The sequence below is a fragment of the Syngnathoides biaculeatus genome, chromosome 18 (genome assembly GCF_019802595.1).
Source record: "Syngnathoides biaculeatus isolate LvHL_M chromosome 18, ASM1980259v1, whole genome shotgun sequence".
Classification (NCBI taxonomy): domain Eukaryota; kingdom Metazoa; phylum Chordata; class Actinopteri; order Syngnathiformes; family Syngnathidae; genus Syngnathoides; species Syngnathoides biaculeatus.
This window is the reverse complement of record NC_084657.1, coordinates 17198763-17217842: the sequence shown is the minus strand read 5'-3', so window position 1 is coordinate 17217842 and position 19080 is coordinate 17198763. Positions and strand designations below refer to the sequence as shown.

Genomic DNA, 19080 nt, shown 5'->3' with positions numbered 1-19080 from the left:
AGATACAGAATGAGCAGATTGGGGCAAAAATTCACATCATAAAAGCCAAAATCAATTTTGCAGGCAAAATTTAATTGTGCCAGTTTGCCACAATTAAATGGACAGTATATATAGAAAACCGTGCTTTGCGTGCAAAAACATCAACAAAAGGGCTTCAAACTTTAGTGCCTTTTTAAATTAGTCGCAAGATCTGCTTTTGCATCGGTATGCACTTTCTACCACACCACAAGACTCGGCAGAGCTTGTTAAAACATTTTTCATATCTATGCAAGTGCAATGAATGGTGTCTGACAAGGGCGCTTGTCTGCCAATTGGAAGATTCTCGTAAAGAGAGCACCCCCACCAAGATGAAAGCCCTGGGGTGAGGTGTCAGTGGGTGAGGCAGAAATGAACACGGAGAGAGAGGACGAGGAAAGTGTCACATGAGATCGAGACAGACCAACATGCTGTGCAAAGCAGTGAAAAAGATTTACGAATGAAAACTTGACTTCATGTGACGGTGGGGATGAGGGACAAAATGACACTGATGTATGATTTCCAACCTGTTCTATGTATTTCCTCTTTCAATAAATTGCTAAGGTGTTGTTTCTTCTGCATTGCTCTTTATCTATGATCATATCGCCATGCATAATGAATTATCCCAACTGCTTGAATACATAATTCATATTTTAGAGATTATGTGTGCACGTATGTATGGTTGAAGCAATGTCAAGGCTCATTTACTGAATATCTTGTGCCTGGCTCCGATTCTTTTTAGGCTCTTTTTTTTTCCTGTGCCATTTTTAACTCAGTAGTTTTTTTGTTTTTTTCCTCCAAAACACAATGGGGTCATCTGTCTCGATTCCAAATTCCTCTTGTGGTGAAGCAGCAGATGTGAACTCCTCCTCTTCTCCCCCGATCCCTCCTGTTACCAACAACTCTCCAAATCTCTCATGTCCCCCCAACACCCCCACACCTTGATGGCACTCCAACATGCAGTGTTTGCCATTAGTCCAATCGCTGTCACATAACATCTCATCACAAGGAAGCTTAGGCTTGGTTGCAGCCAGGTTGATGTCTTGAAAGGATCCCAAACAACACACAGGAAACAACTTAGACCTGCAAAGTACGACACACCTCAAGACAGCCCATCAATGGCCCTGATGCATCACGTTGCCTTCTACTTGATGCATCCATTTCCTCGTGTTATCAATCTGAGTCTTGTTTGCCTTTTCCCATTACTAGTACCTATCAACAAAACCGGATACACCGCGAAGCCCCATTGATCATATGGGGATATGTTCCAGAACCACCCACGCTAGGCCAAAATTTGCAATGATGAGGGACAACATTTTTCTCTAGTTTTAGCTCTCCCACACACGTCAAACACATTCAAACTTATGAGACACAATTTGTATTTATTAATCGCCTGTTCTCACCCTTTCACAATTCACACATTGAAGTGATTCTAAAACAACACTGAGACCTACACAGGATGAAGCGAGCAAATGCTGTGATGAGGAACAAGGGTATGTGGAGCTAATCCTAGTAGCACGTGTGTTTGTTTTAAGCATCTGCTGTAAAAGTCTAGTTTGAGCTATATCAACAATATGCACAGCATTATCATCAGTTAATGGAAAGAGAAAATTATGTGTGGTTCAATACAGCTACATGTACAAAATACTTTTGTTAAAATAAAGCTAACCCCCCCCCCAAAAAAAATAAAACGGGAAAATGACCAACATCTTGGAACAAAAAAAAAAACAATTAACAGTAATCTAAATTGCAAGCTGGTTTGGTTATCCTAAAAAGCAGTCACGAGAAATAATACTGCATACGACTTTATATTGGGGATAAGGACCAAAGGCAGTTTGTGAGGAACCTCATTAGATATCTCTAGAGAGGGATTTCTATAGATGTACAGGATGTGAACCCTGCTGACAGTACATTTCCAACTTTAGTCATACATCTTTAATTCATTATTTGCTACCATGTGCAATATGACACAGAGCACTGTCGCTCTATTACAAGGAAACATCCATCCATCCATCCATCCATTTTCAGAGCCGTTTATCCTCACAAGAGTTGCGGGAGTGCTGAAGCCTATTCCAGGCAGGAAGTGAGGTACACCTTGAACTGGTTGCCAGCCAATCACAGGGCACATATAAACTAACATATGCAGAAAATAGCTAACATAACTATTTCCATGCTGCATTGGAAGAAGCTGAAGGCATGTTGCCCCACAGATATTGCTCCTAATTACAAGGTCAGTGCAACTGTGGTTTAAACGCTTCGCTGTTTTAAATAAAACGTAAAGGGTGACCAGTGGTATGAGAATTTATACGAACAAGCTGCTGCGAATTTGCCTCGGATATGTTGCCATTCACATAGTTCTACTTCCCCTTTTTCTCTGTGATCCATCCCAAGTATATAGTGACACGATAATTTTGCTCCGAGGTTGCTTCTCAGGGGATTAGCACAAATTAGCATTAGCTGGTCCATTTGAACTGGAGACGCATACAGTATAGCGGACATCACTGTCGTTACACGTGCCTGGCTGCACAAATGACACTGTATGAATTTGTAAAAAAAAAATAAAGATGCCTTCATGTGAAAGCAATCCCATCAAAACAATCAATTCATTGATTTCTTATGGATATTTTTTAAATCATCTTTCTTGTATTATGAACGCCTATTACAATACCACTGTGGGATTAAGGAAGGAGTAAAATTTTCTGTCTGGAACAGTTAACAATGGGAGAGGTCAACATAAATGTAGTTCTCTTGCCAGTGCCATGGACTTTAGACAGACAGCAATCTAGTTGAGGCTGAATAAATAGATGTTTCATTGGTTATAGGCAAGTACTAACCTAAAATGTACTTGCACTATTAGTTTCTTTTGTGAAAAATTGAAAATACGGGTGTCAAAATCCATTAAAATAAATGGAGCTCTCCATTTAATTTTGTCATATGTGTTGTCCGGCACTGCCTGAAGGTACCACTGGTGAATAAACTCAATCTGGAATTCCCATGGATAAATTGTTAAATGCACATCAGGAAGCAGAGTTAAAAAAATAAATAAATGAAAAAATTTGGAACGCTACCTTTTGTCAGTAAATATGCTTAGGAGTGAGAATGTCTACCTGATGGTGATCACCATTGCTCATCAGAGGACGTTCGTTTAAAACTCGCTTGAGGTATGTTCACCTAGTTCAAATACGGTCCCGCTTGCAAGCGGGCAACAAAACATGATGTATCCGAACAAGCCAGTGCTACCACTAACAGCCATAAACGAGCATGCAGCTGTTTTGTCAAAACACGTTCTAAAGTTTTGGTCTGTGTGAAGAAATTAAATTACATTAAAGTTATTTAATTACAGTAAATTAGTTGAATTATTTCTGTCTTGTTATATTGTTGGTTTAACCTGATTAGAATACATGATCTGACTAAAACAGTGACGTCCAAGGTTTACGGAGCCAAGGCAGATATTTTAAAGTTGAAAAACCTCATAGCACACCAACAAACAAAAATGTAATAAAAAGTGAATACAAGAATTATTGGATGTACTTCCTGCCACCTAATAGACCATTCGTTTGTTCTGTCTGTGACTATGTCACACTGGCATAAATACAATAACACAAATGCATTATTATAAATGGAATTTTTTTTTAAGCCATCAAGTACACAAGTACACAGTAAATCAATAAATAGAGTAAATCTTGTGATCGGATCGGTGATCACTTTTTTAAACTTGCTGATCGGTGATCAGCCCCAAAAATCCGGATAGTGTAAAGCCTAAAAGAAAGGAAAAAGGAGAAACTGCTTCTTTGTCCGAATCATGACAGTTGATGTGAAATAGAAACGCTACCGCATTCTAACGAGAATGGATCTGTTGTATCTGTAACTAGTCTGTCTGGTTATGATCCATGTCACACAATTCTTGTACCAGTCAACTGAAATATGAGAGAAAAGCAAATATCTGTAAGACAGGCATTGAAATTAGTCGTAATTGTAGACCATTTAAACCCATAATTGCTTATTTGTCTCCTCGGCAGGAGGTTCAGGGTCGAAGAAGCATTTTGATTAGAAGTGGAGATGAGTTGGCTATAAAACTACTGAGCCGAACCCTGGTGAGACTCGAGCAGTAGTTTGTGCATCTTGCTGTGTTCAAGCAGCATGCTCACATGCAAAGAAATGACGGCGTGCTTACGAAGGTTCAGAAAAGCAGGACGAAGAAAAAAATAAAGCTTCAAGGAACGGTACTTTTGAACAAAATTTGGCTAAGATTAGAGCCAAATCACTGCTCATTGGCTTTTTCCTTGTCCAAAAGTAAAACTGATGGCTTCGCCTGACTTTTGACATTTTACTCAAGAGAGTGCATTGGGTTTTGCACAAAACATACAGTATTTGTGAGACTCCAGTGGTAAATACCAAATAAGCCACAGGATCCACACACACAAAACAAAAAGACACTACTCCATTGAGTGGGATAAAAGTAGTAACCACAAGGGTGTGCACCACTTACAAGAATGGCAGGTAATAATGTTGAGGAGCATATAAGGAGGAGCATTTCCAAGACAGATGGTGCAGAAGTGATGAAATTTGGATACACGCGTACGCACACACTCATACAGCATAGCGTGAGTGCCCCAAAGAGCACTGTGAACGCTGGTGCTCACCAGAACCAACGTTTTGTTTTTGTTTTTTCTTTTTTAACTGTTGAAAATTTTCCCATTTAACTCCATTGTACCTTCCCCCATACCACAGGCCTCAATAAGCAAGTCTGACACCAAATGAGAGAAGAGGTGCCGACAAAGCCATCAGAACCAAATTAATTACAGGGTGATTTCTGAGCAACACAGGTTATTAATAAGATTGTTTATTTAGCTGCATTCACGGGTTATTTTTGGTGCTGTTGTTGAAAGAAAAAGGAAAAGGCACATGGAAATCATAAATGTTTTATCTGCTCAAGTCAGAAACACTATCACTCTGTGGTTTGTCTCCTTCAGGGTGTGAGAGTATATGCTGGGGACTTTGGTCCAAACCAAAGTACTAAACTTAGTGAACAAAGACCTACTGAACATGGCATCAATGAAGAATGTAAGCAGTTATGTCATCTTTTCACATTGTGAAAGAGGATATGTTGGCTGAAGATGTCAATGTGCACTTGGCGATGTCTTGGGCTCTCTGAGTATTCCCAACACTTGTTTTGATCTCAGCGCTGTGACAACAGAAAAGAAGCTGCCCAGTGGAGATATGCGTGGATAAAGCTCAACTTCCCATGACTTATGTCATGTTAATCTTCTCTGGACTGTAAACCAATGGCGACTGAATGAAGGCTCGTCCGCCAGTTGCAGCCAGGTAGTGCACTCTATTTCATATCAAGACACATTTCAACATTTCAAGACAAAATTAATCAGCCATCCATTTATCACAATTGACAAAATAGGGATAGAGTTCAAGGAAGCTAATATTTTCTATATTTAAGACGAGTAGCCAACAAATATCTTCCCATGTTAAGTGAAGTCCGGAGAACAGTGGTAGTAGTTGGTAATTGTTGGAAACCTTTTCAATTCAATGAAATATCACACCTGTGTCTCTCAAAAGTAATCCCTTAATTGCCCTCTTTAATTCTGAATAGTCAACAAAGAGTCCATCTCATATCCATTCGAAACTCTATTGTTGGGCACTTTCCCACAGGCTAGCCTGAGCCACAGAGCCACTGAAATTGCGAAAGACCAATGAGTGAAAGCCACAAGGATAGGTGGAATCTGATTAACAGATTATAACGGTATAATTTCATTACATTCTTAAATCCGTGTACGCATAGAATGTACTATATGGAAAACAGAGCCTAATAAGTTTAAAAGGTTCAATTAGAAAATGGGTGGAGAGTGGGATGGGAATATCAAGGGGTTCCCAGGTGTTGATTAGACAAGCAACTCACAACTTACTTCGGGCTACACACACACGGAAAAAGAAAAACACACCAACTCAACTACACACAGACATGGAAACAGGCACACAAAGTCAATTAACATGAACATGTGTCTTGGGGGAATTATGTTTCAATTAGATTTCGCTACTTCCAGGCTTCTTTCTTTCGCGGTGGTAAAACAAGTGCAGATACTGAGTGATGTGTGCAAGTGCAATGAATCAATTTTTTCAATTAGAATCATGTCATAACTCAATTTTAATAATGAGTCTGAATGTTAGGCAATTAAGATCTAGACTCCAATTTTGAAAGATGTATATATTTTTTAACAAGAGCCACAACATTTAGCTGGGGGATAACATATGGAGCAACTTTTGGTGTCATTAACAGCTACAGTTAGAAGCAAATTTGAAGTAAAAGAGTACAAATAGTACGTGACTGAATAAGCATTGCCTCACAGCCACAAGAGCAAAACAGCATCAGCCTATAGATTTTATGGATTACTTTGTTCAATTACAGCTGTGCTTAGTAATGATGAATACTGCCGCCGTGATGGTGGGAGGTGATAGGAACCATGAGATTCTGTGTGGATTTGGCTTCACTTCCTGTTTAGACACTGCAAGGATGCGCCATTCAACGATTTGGAAAAAGAATCACTCCAGAGAGGAATGAACAATTTGGTCCTTTGCTGATATTTCTATGCTGTTGAGTTTTTGTGGGAGAAAAACCTGCAACTTTCCATTTTTTCTTCCTTTAACATCAATGAATTATTTTGCCAGCTCGGATGACAGAAAAGACGTGGACAAAACGGTCGTACCATTCCGACCAAAACATCAACGAAAATGTAATACCAAACAAGAGCGGATTTGTCTTTTGTTTCTCTCAGTGCTATGTCTACAACCTGTGGGGCGTGAGTGTGCAGATGCATTTTTATGTGCGTATTGTGGCGTCCACATAACATAAGGCACTGGCTCTCTCTGCACAGCAATGCGGCCCGTCTTCGCATTGGCTGAATTCATTTCTGTCAGGAGCGGACACAGAGTCCCCAAACAATATTGGTGACTGAGCGGGAGAAAAGAAAGAGGGAGGCAGAGCCACACTATGACCATATCTTTATCTCGGCTCAAGAAAATGATTACTGTGACACGTACGAGCAAGTCTCTCGACTGTGGCCCGCAGGGATTTGTATGAAAAGGAGCTGTCAGATGAAAGGGTACATAACATGAAAAGAACATTATCAAGGATAAGGCTTGTTAAGAAGGAGGGTGATACATGAACCTGGAGAGCACGTTAATTTCAACTGCACGCTACATTAACCTACTTCATTTGTTTGCTCTTTTACAACTGAATTTGGGGGAACGACAACGTACAGAACTCTCACGGGAGTTTTAGGACTACCCTTTTCAATCTTAATCTTTTTTTAAATTTTCCCTGAGGAGAAGACTGGAGTGTGAGATTAGCCACACTTTAATCTCCTGGAATTTGATGCTAATAGAGACATCATACGCATGTTTAAACGCAGACATGTGCAGACACCATGAATAGCAAATGTCTATTTGTGTTTGTGTTGTATTAAGGAGGGGCATTTCGGCTTCATGTAAAATTACTGCGTCTCACTCCAAATGTTCTGAACTTCTATATTGAGTAGGATCATTTTGCCATAATGCATGGATGTCCCACAACCTCTCATAGCTAAAGCTGCCCCACACAAGACAGCAAAATCATTGAGATTCAATCAACAGGAACATAAAACTGACAGAATTCTGATCGATTAAGTGACGAAGCAAGTATGATTCCCATCACTATCCAGAATCCATAAATGCATTTTTATGACTCTTGTGAGGAATAGGATTTCAAACCTGAACAAATCAGATCAGTTCCTTGTACAGCACTCGTTCGTGGAAGGTTTACGACTTTGGAGTGGCTCACTAAGATGGCTCGCACATATCAACAAGTCTTGCAGACTAAGTCATAGTCTAGTTTGAGCATAATATATTGCTTAACCTGATGTATGATTCACTATTAATTTTGTGGAAAAAAAACAAAGTTAGCCATTAAATGAGAAACAAAAGTCAATCATATATTAAAGTTGGGCTTTACACAAGATTTTTGGGGCCGAGCAACAATCATCGAGTTTAAAAAATGATAACCAATCACTTTATCCAATCACAAGATTAATGTGTCTATTTGAATGACTTGTCCATTTCCTAAATATACACTTGTGTATTGTATACACAGTATCTTCAAAAGTGTCCTCTAGTCAAGTCATGTATTCCAACTTACTCTAAATACATTTCTTTGCTATGTAATTAAATTCCAACTCACACTGAAACTTTATAGAATGATTCGACATAAGATTGTATTTAAACACGTTATGTAGCTTGTTTGGCTACATAACGTTTTGTTCCCTACTTGTGAACGGCATCGTACTCAAAGTATGTACTGTACAAACGAAGCCTGCTCCCTATTGAGAGTTTTCTTCTTTCGGAAGAAAACTCACTGCCTCATCTTCTCTGATAGAATTTTAATCAATAATATGTGGGAGCGGTGCATTGCCAATTTTGGAAATGAATTAAGATGCAATACATTCTAGACAAAGATGTGTTTTGTTTTTTCATTTTTCCCTGGGTGCATTTACAGTAGGTCTTGAATTACATGTATTTGTAGTGAGGGAGGCATTAGAAAACAGCATAAACAATGATTTAATCATATACAATTCAACAGACCAAAATGATTTGCTGAAAAATGTAGCATGCTGTTCGAATGTAAGCCCGACAAGCTAATCGGATGTTTGATGACTTGCATGGTTCTATTGTACCGTTATTAACATAACCAGCCATGACAGTGCGTCATTGCCATCATACCACCAATTACTCCAGAATGTTGTGTTTCTAGGGAATACTTGCCAAGGAGTGCTAAACCCCTCAGTATCAGAGTTCAGTGAACAGGCTCACTGATCAAAAACTGAAGACGCTTAATGGAAAACAGAGCTTTTATATGTTCTGAACCTACTATTTATAGAAATTACCGAAGTATTTAGTTCTTGTTCTGGCAACCACTTAAAAAATAAATAAAAAAATTGAACATGCCATGAGTCATTTGTAGTGTTGAGGCTCACATAGACAACATTCATGCAGATTGCATGGGATTAAACTGTGATTACAGTATCCCTTAACAGGATAACATGTATAGAAAGTGAAGTAAATGGATGAATGCTTCTGTCATCGTAAAATCAGTGTTTAACTGGGTAGATTTTGGCAAATATTTGCCTGGGCATATATATATTTGTTTTACCTCAAGAAAGTATTATCCAAAAATTCTAAATACCATTCTACAATGTTCTTAAGATTAGGAATGACTGAAGGTTGTATCCTGATGGGGAAAGAGGTTGTACCGCAGTGGAATTGAACTATCTATCAAAGTAGAGGCACTGTGTATTTTCCACCGATATATATCATGGGCTCATTTTGATCCTAACGGGTTATTGTTTACTGAAATTTAGCAATAATGGTCATGATGTACCATTTACTGCTCAGTTCTTGGAAGCAAGGACAAAATACAATCCCATCCCAAGGACTTAATTTTAGCCTTGCATTTGTTTGTTAGTAAATACCGTTACATAAAAAAAAAAGACTAGTAATTCATTACAACCCAAAAAAATGTAGGGAGGACCAAGCCAGAAGAACCAATTAAATTGTGGTACACGTCTATTTTATCACCATCGACATGTCAAGTTATGGTATTTGATAACATTTTCAATATTAATAACAGGCATTGTCAAAAGTGGGTTTGACATGACTAAATGTGGAAACTTTAAAAAAAATAAATAAATAAAATAGTCGCTTCTCATACAGCCTATGTTTCATTTAATCACAGACGTTTTTGTTTCAGATGCATGAAAGGAAACCAAAGCAAAGACAAACTCATCAACTGACTAGAAAGAATGAATCGTAGGTGTAAAATTGCCAGTTGTCTTTCAGGGGCACCTCTGCACCGCGTACTTCTGCTATGCCAGGAAGAGCTTGTAGTTTCTGAATCCTACCACAATCCCCTCCAGCCACTTCCTCCTCTCTGTTTCAACTTTTTTAACACCTGGACTAACAAAAAGACTGGCTTTGATCAGGGGAAATCCTTTGGCAGAGCACCAGTGAATCCACAGTGGAGCTCTGTGCATGTGCGGCTGGCAGTGTGCAAGTGCGCGTGAGGCGCAGGGGTCCACCACTGCTCCACGGAGGATTCCAAGCTTTGAGGCTTTATGGCATCGACACAAGGTACAGAGCACCTTATATGTGCTACCTGTCAGGGGACAGCCATGAAAATGGATGCAGAAGTGGGAGGGGAGACTGTGATGCATGTGGAGGAAACAGAGTTGTTTTTCCTCATGTAATCAGTGGCTCTACAAACACAAACACACACAAGACCGCTTGTTATCAGAAGCTTTCCCACGCTGCAAAGCTCGAACACCAGGACAGGCGGATGAGAGCGAGGGAGGAATGGACGAAGGCGCAGAGGGATGGAGGGGTCAGCCTACAGTAACTTACATTCACTGAGGGGATAAACACATGCCTCAGTGGGGACTTGTACTTCTGCTAGTGAGATCAGAGTTCGAAACAGACACAGTAGCGAGCGAACGAGCAAGGCGGCAGCACAAGAGATGAACTAAGATAAACGAAAACAACGCAAAATGTGCCAGAGTTGCAGTCGTCATCAGGAGATTGTACATTCCTCCTCCACATGTCTGCTTCCATATTGTTCTGACATCAGCTCCTCTTCCTCCATTGCCCTCTTCCTCGCCAGCCGCTCAACCCCGGGCTCTTGCATAAGAGTCCCATTTGCATAACAGCTGCTTTGCTCTGGCTCATGGCCACATGCTGGACAAAAGCACTAACAACAGCTTCGACCTTTAAAAAAAAAAACCACATACACATTTGCTTTTTCGCTTGCGCAGGTCTAAACTGTGGAGTTTTCTTTGTTTCTACGGCAGCTACCGCATACAGGAGCACGCTTGTATATGACTTCTGTCATATCGACTCCATTCAGGAGGAACCTGACCTGCCTGCTGTGTGCGACCTATAGAGTAATCGGCCTTGCACTGGGAAATGACTGTTCAAATCAAGCAGCCTAGCATTATCCTCTTCAGGGTTGCTGACTCTGTGTGACGTGTTTATGTGATCGCCAGCCTCACATGAAGAGACTGACATCCACTCGCTCTCATTGCTGAGGTCTTCTTGAACATAAGCTACGCACACAGTAGACTATTGTGGGCGTATATGCAAACAAACACATACACACAGATTCTTTGCATGAGTGTGTGACCCTTTTGGGAGAATAAAGAATAAAGAACTAAAAACACCTCGTTCATGCAACACAGACTTTACAAAAAGGGTGGATAACCCATAAACGATACTAAACAGCATTAAGAGCTGGCCAGCCAGACAAATTATGAAAAAAAAATTCAAACCAAGAAAAATTAACACACAACAAATGCTCATTATATATAATAATTTTGGGTTCAATTGTTCTTGTAAACTTAGTATGTCTAACTGACATCATAAAAACTAAGGTACAGTGCCGTGAAAAAACAACTATTTGGCCCATTCCTGATTTCTGGGGGGTTTTTTTTATCTACAAAGGTTTCAAATTATCAAAATAATTTTAATGTCACTCAGACATCTTTGAAACCTTTGTATGTGATAAATATGTTTAAAAAAAATGAAATCAGTAGGGGGGCAAACACATTTTCACGGTTCTGTAGCAAGTGATGGAAAAAAAGGTTCACCTCCCTGTTTAAACTTTCAAAAAGTAGGCAAAGCCTAAGAGGAATAGTCCGCTGAACAATGAAATGCCTTAATCCGATCGGTCATGTCATATGTACTGTACCTTGAAAATTTGAAGTTAATCCGATATCATTTAATGGCGTTTTTATCGGCAATTAAAAATTTTGGCGAGCCACATGACCTACCTACACGGATGTGACGTATTCTGTGGGTAAACAAACAAATCATGACCGATTTGTAGTGTAATCACATGGAGTACCACGACCATCGGACATGTGAAAATGTCCTACTGTATCGCGAAATTTTGCCATAATTCTGATAGAAATAATCCGAGGAAGGCTCGGTGGCATATTCTGCCCACTAAGAAAATGAAACATCTAAGGACCTAGTGGCTAGAGAAGTGTGGTCACCCTGAGCCATCCGACATATGTACAAGTGTATTTGCACATTTATTTAAGACCAACACTTTTAGAGTACAATGTCTCTGAATTCTTTTAAATAACATTGATATGATGTTGCTAGCCAATGATGACAAAAGTACTTTTTCCCACTAATGCGACTTCTTGTGCTTTCATACATTATGCAGGCATCGAGACTTCCATCTGTTCATTGTGACCGTAATTCAATTTGATTTTTCATCATGATGGTACGATGGTGAACAGTTCTTGCCCACAATGGCATATCTTTTATCTGTTTGACTATCTTGTCTTTATGCAAAGTTGGGAAAATGTTGATTGGCAATGTTGAGTTGGCATACTCCCCATCAGTGAATTTAAACACACAGCAGAACCCTCCCTCTCCACAAAGGCTGTCCATTCTTGTTGAAAACTTTGGTGGTACTCATTATTTTTTTCTTTGAGCGACCTTTGTCAAAGGTTTCCATAATTACCGCTCCACACAATCGGCGTTCGACCGTTCTGCGCCTGTGGTCAGTTAGCGGATCAGACTCTGCGTCATTCCCATCCGAAAATCCATCCAAATATTCACCAGCATTTACAGCCACAGGTTGAACTCTGTATTGTATCATCTTCCCGATCAACCGATGCTGCTATTTCTTCAGCAGATCAGGATAAATCCGAGAAATCAGCGCTGTCTGTGATTGTGTTTGCGCAGGAGGCGCACAGGAGATGTCGCTTCCTGTTTTTTTAAGTCATGTGACTCGCCAAAATGGCGGCGCCCAAGAAAAATTGTAATTGCCGATAAAAACGCCATTAAATGAATATCGGATTAACCTCAAATTTTCAAGGTACAGAACATATAACATGACCTATCAGATTTAGGCTTTTCATTGTCCAGTGGACTATTCCTTCAAAAGGTTTTTTTCCATCAAAATCCATTTTTTTCCCTAGTGTTTTATACATAACATCGGTCAAAATGAGTCAGTGAGTTTAAGTTTTAACCTCTATGCGGTGTAGCGATTGAATGCTAAAAAGAAAAAACACATTTTCAAAATGACCGGAAGAAATTCATGCATATTCATGACATAAAAGTTTCAAAGGTCAAGTAGCTGCCCACTTCATGGTTGCTACACACCCACTCATTTTGGGGAAAAATGTCTGAGTGGCAACGCAGCTGCAACTTTCATCCATTAATCTTCTACCATTTACGGCTGCATCTTTTGCATCACAAACTTTGTGTCACCTGCCAAACTAAAAAATAGATGAAAAAAAATGGCTTCAATCTGGGGGTGGGGGAGGAGCAGAACTGTGCTGTGATCTGGCACATTTTGTGAAGGATGACTTGGTAAAATAGGCTTTCACACACTGCTGGAAGTGCATTTACATCCATACAACGAGCGCGTCAGCTGGCTGGGTAGCCAACACAAACCATGCAATGACAATATACAAAAGCATACTTGTTTAGTTCAACAAAAATACTCAACTATATTTTATCATGTTAAATGTAACTGCAGTCACCATCGTGAAAACATAAAAGACAAATGACCACAGGTCAATTACATTATAATGTTTGAATGGGACCCATTTTCAAAATATCCTTTTTTTTTTTGTTTTTAATCCACCCCACTCCCCCTCCCCAACATGTCTCCTTGGACATCAGTGGCACTGTTATTTGTGTATAATGGGCAAACAATCCAACTGTTGGTGAATTCTACTTCATGACAACAGTCACCACCCCCAACCTGATTAAAATTGACGTAAGATCGCTCGGAATGCTTGATACGGCCGCTGAGATGTCGCCCTTCCCCAATGGCCAATCAGAGTGAAGCTGTTTTCCAGATTAACATTGAGAGGTCGCATATTAATGAGAATCCAGCTGCCTCAACTTCCAGCCTTAAAATCCTAACTAGGATCACTTGAAAAAGGACGTTCTGGGCATTTTCAACTCAAATGCTCTCACAAATCCAATAAAAGGGGACATCAAAGATTAAAAAAAAATTATATTGTGTTAATTTGATAGAAGGAAAATTTTAACCTGTGGAAACCAGTGCACAAACTCAACAATGTCATTTTTAGAAGCTTTTTCAAATGTAGCAAATGGAATCAAAAGAGTAATAATTTACAGTATGCGCCTGTGCCTATAAGAGGAAAGGCCAGGATGGGACATGTGTGACGCTGGCAAGTCTGCGTGTACTTGTATGGGTGAGTGCTGTGGCTGACAGCATCTTCTGGATGAGTGTGCTCAGTGTTCTACTGTTTAAAAAAAAACGAGATGTTGAAAGCACATGAGTGACTACGGCTCTCCTTCCCTGCAGGAAATGGCATTACAGTAAGTGCACAGTGGGAGAAAAAATGGTTGGTGGCTATAAACCAGGGATGAAGAACCATCCATAAGATCTGTGGTCCATAATATATTTCAATATTTCTAACTCACGGTGGCTGTTAAAGGCAGGCCTGTTGAGCGGTGGTTGTGACGTCAGCAAAGTTGTTCAGCGCAAACAAGCAACGGATTATAGAGTAAAGGAACATTTCAGCTTGAACGTTGGCTCAAGTCAGTCCAGTCTGCATGTGGACCGACTGGACATGAGTTGCACCAGATAGCAGTTCTCGTATGAATATGCATTTTGCTACCGCTTCTGTTAACTTTATTAAGTGACAGAAAGGCATCACCGACTGAGTCATCCTTGACCACAAAAAAGGATATTACAATACATGTTTACCATTACCAACGACAAGAGTTGGAAAAACTTCCTCCAAAGGAAGAAAAACACTTAATGATTTTGAGTCTCATTACAACCAAAGTTAGCAAAGGCTCAATTCTCGGATGTCTTCGAAAGAGGACTTTTCCTGTGTTGTGGACTATATTAAGAGTGATTTTTCCTCCCCAACTACTGCTTGGAAAACACTCGGGGTCATAAATGTTAAAAGTTAACTATTTATTACAGCAAAAAAAAATGTCCCAGCCAAGTCAGTGATTGTGACTTGGTGGGAAAAAAAATAATAATAAATCAACAACAAAACAATTAGAACGTTACCTACCACTGTTGACACACACAAGTAGAGGCCAGCCAAGTCAGTGATTGTGACTTGGTGGGAAAAAAAATAATAATAAATCAACAACAAAACAATTAGAACGTTACCTACCACTGTTGACACACACAAGTAGAGGTTCGACTACTTTTTTTGACTATCACAAGTCATTCACCACAACAAAAATGACTGGGGCTCACTTCAACGTATTTGGTAATTGTGAAGAATACCGAACACACCCACAAATACTTGTGCAAAGATAAAATGTTTTTTTTTCAATGTCAGTATTCCTCCTCACCAGTAGTTGGCACTACACTTCAGCATTTTGACACGTGAATCATCATGCGCATCTTTAAAAAAACTTATTTGATCATAATTCTTGTATTACGTTAACTGAAATATTATGCATCAAAAGTAGCTGTGATATCGCTAATCTGTGTCGTTATCAGTGAGTACTGAAGCGTAAATAGTCGTACTGGTGTCCGTGTTGTTGAATATCCCTCAAAAGTTCACAAAGGCGACGTCATTACCAGCTGCGTGAACAAGCTCACCAAGCTTTTTTGATGTCTCCTTTGTTTTTGCCAGCAGTCCAGAAGCCCAGCAGCATTACGGTGACTCTAACAGGTCAGTCTTGGTACTACTACAGAGAGCTGTCTTGGGGGCACATGAGACTCAGCAATGTCCTTGGAGAGACGTTCCATTAACTGTTTGGTGTGCCATCTTTCATCGGCTCATGTACACCCTCCATGAAAAGTCCAGAAAGCACGCACATTTTTTTCCCTCAGTCAAGGGGAGGGCTTCTCATATTATGCACCCCGCTGTAGGTGTTTTAAACAATGTGGCCTTGACCTTTTAAGTGTTCATCATGCATTTCACACTGGGCAACCACAATATGGACAGTCAAGAAATTAAGAGCCCTGCACCCGTTCCTGCAACTCCACTGCTTCACATTAAAGACCCTACCAAAAAACAAACAAACAAACATCCCTTGATTTAAAAAAAAAAAAAATAGACATCAGCGCATCGCAACAGTGACTCATCAAAAAACCTGCATGTCCACAGTCATGTGGGGGCTTCAAGTATTATGTTAAGGTGTGTCCGCCTCCCTTCCTCTTCCTGGGCACGCGTTCATGTTTTCATTGCCGCTGGTGGGAGACGAAGAGAAAGCAGAAGAGGTGCTTGGGTCGTGTGTTTGATAAACACCTTACTCATTCCTGGGAACTGCATCAAGAGGGAAAAGACCCCCAGGGTGCCCTCTCGCCAGACTTTCCCGATGCAAATGTGCACATATGCGCACGCACGCATGTACTGTCATTTTTATAGATACTACAGCGTCTTGACCCCGTTGTTAGCATGCAAGGTGCACACGCCGTCTCACAAACACAAATCGTCCCTCTTGAAAAAAAAAAAAGGAAAACGAAAAAGAGGAAGCTTACCTTTAAGAAGAATGCCATATACAGTGCAGAGAGTGAAGACGGCATGCCTGTTGAGATTCATCCTGTCTTTGTGTTGTCTTTCTCCCCGCGCACGCCGCTAGTTTGTCCGCCTCTTAGCTCCCCAAACCGGACCTGCTCCGTTCCAGGTACACTTTTGACCGAGTCCGTATGTTGAAAGGTGAAGTCGAGTCAGGTTTCAAATGGACACTCACACACACACACAGAGAGAGAGAAAAAAAAAAAAACAAAGGTGTTTTGCTGTTGTTCTGGTTTGTTCACACAAGCTGTCTTTCAGCAGTGAGATTCAGTTGTGGACACACTGAGCCTTTTGCGACCGACGACTGCCGTCCTTCGGTAAACTGAAGATGTGGTGCCTCGGCGCCCAGCTCACTTAGAGCAAGATTTAGGCGACCAAGTCCCGCCCACACGCCCGTGACTGACGCGAACCTTGAGCCAATCCGGAAGAGGAACAACAGTGCAGTAAGGGAGGGGGCCAGAGCTGGAGACATGCGGGATGGAAAGGAAACAAACAAAACAAAAGTACAGTATACATCACACCAAAAAAAAAAAAAAAAACAATTGCATGACTACACAGTATTTGAAATGTAAAGTTTTAACAACTAAATATATGCCTGAAAAATATGTTTGTTCCACCGAATCCCACTCATCTCTGTGTGGAACATATACATATATTCGTTTCATACCACTCAATAGACCGTTTTCGACCACGTGACGACATCCGGGGCACCTGGCCATGTTGAATGGGTTCACTCTACTGACACGACGTTCACTATCGCTTTCGCATACAGACCGGAGCTACACAAATGTTCGTACGACTGTTAAAAGTGACGCATGATGGCTCGCGGGGCTCATTAGATGCTGTTTCGAAAAACCGTTACGACAAGAAGTGTGCTTTGATCGACACTGTCGACCCATATGCCTTGGAGAAACACGAATGGAGCAAGAATTTCAAACTGTGGGCGTCGGTATCCTATCCAGACATCGTCAACTATCTCCTCTTCTCCACAAGCGCTTATACCATGGACCAACTAAAGAATGACAAAGGTCTGGAAATCTACAACCAATTCCTCAATGGCTGCGTTTGTCATGCGGCGGTATCCATTGTAAGGACACTGCTAAGGATAGTGTGGCGCACAATGCAATTTAAATATGTACCGCGTGATTACAGTCAGCTGTCAGTTGTGTTAAATTATGTTGATTATACCAACAACAGAAGTGTAGATTATTATTTTCGTTTTTGTTATCAGGAGGGAGAGAAAGAGAGGTTCGACCGGGACGAGTCCCAAGTGGAGCTTGCACCTCTTTCTCCACTTCCACGGCTACATTTTTAACTCAACTCACGAAACAGCTAGCGGTGCAGTAACTTTTGCAAACTTATTATAATAAAACAGAAATTACAGATTTTGGAGACACGCATTGCGTTCACACACGAGTGTTATGTTGGCCCATGGCCCGAAAGAATACTTCTCCTTCACAGAACTGAGTTATTGCTAAGAAGGTGTGAAATTCTAAAAGGTATCCAATATATACCAAGAACAAAATGCTCCGAGCAAACTTTGACATAAGGGAATGATTTGACTGCAAGATCGGCTATGTATTACGAGACAGCCACAGTTGTCACCGTTTGGTTGCTGACTGCTCCGATTTCTCGCACTGGTCCTTGATCACAGTTGACACTCGAAAGAAAAACCCTTTACAACGCCCGCTTTCGTTTGAGCAACCGATAACATAGCAGTGCGCCCCCATTTATATGCCTTTCTGAAATTATTCCTGTTTAGTTATGGTTTGTTTACGCAAATTCACCAACCCAAAATGGCCACCGCGTTCTAAACCTGAAGGTGTGTGACGTCAGTCGGAAACAGTCTATACCAACACTTTATTATCATCGGCATTTCTCGTTCATGCTATATTTAATCGTAGCTCCGCGTTTATGTTGTTAGCTGTTGTCGGAGTTAGCTGGTAGGAAACGTTTCAGGTGGTTCAGAGACATCACAACTGTTCTGCTTGAATTGGAATGAAGGTCGCCTTTGTGTCATGTGAATGTAAATGGGGACTTCCCATTAACACGATAACTCCTATTATAGGACATAGAGGAAGGAGCAAAGAGATGACTTTAGAGCATATTAGTATTGAAAATATTTATTTCATTATAGTTTTCACTGGGGCAGAAACAAAACCAACACATGCAGCTAAAACCTACACAGGAACTTATGGCTTTTTCTTTTGGCTGTTAACCAAGAGCCAGATGGTTGAGATGAGTTTTTGCACCATGCAAGTAGAACAAGAAGGGAATTCAAAATAGACTAACTCATACGTTTGGGTGGCAAGCAAACTGTCTTAAAATATTTCACAGCAAGGTCAATTGTTGGGGGTGGAGGGGTTGGTTTGGGCTTTTATTCGAAAGGACAATGTATGGTTGTCGAGGCATCATGATTTGTGGAGCAGTCAATTTCCCTTTATAAAAACACTCTTAAAACTTAAGTGAAGGCTGCACAGCAGGGGAA

General features: G+C 40.5%; 1 protein-coding gene across 2 annotated transcripts in view; it reads right to left on the bottom strand.

Annotated features, from left to right (window-relative positions):
- Positions 1-19080, bottom strand: part of LOC133491734 (cell adhesion molecule 2-like) — a 286042-nt gene that overhangs the window by 205193 nt on the left and 61769 nt on the right. For both annotated transcript variants that reach the window (XM_061803280.1, XM_061803281.1), the window contains exon 5: positions 16556-17054. In XM_061803280.1, coding sequence (XP_061659264.1) covers positions 16556-16616 — 61 coding nt within the window. In that variant the 5' untranslated portion in view covers positions 16617-17054. The remainder of the gene's footprint in view (positions 1-16555; positions 17055-19080) is intronic.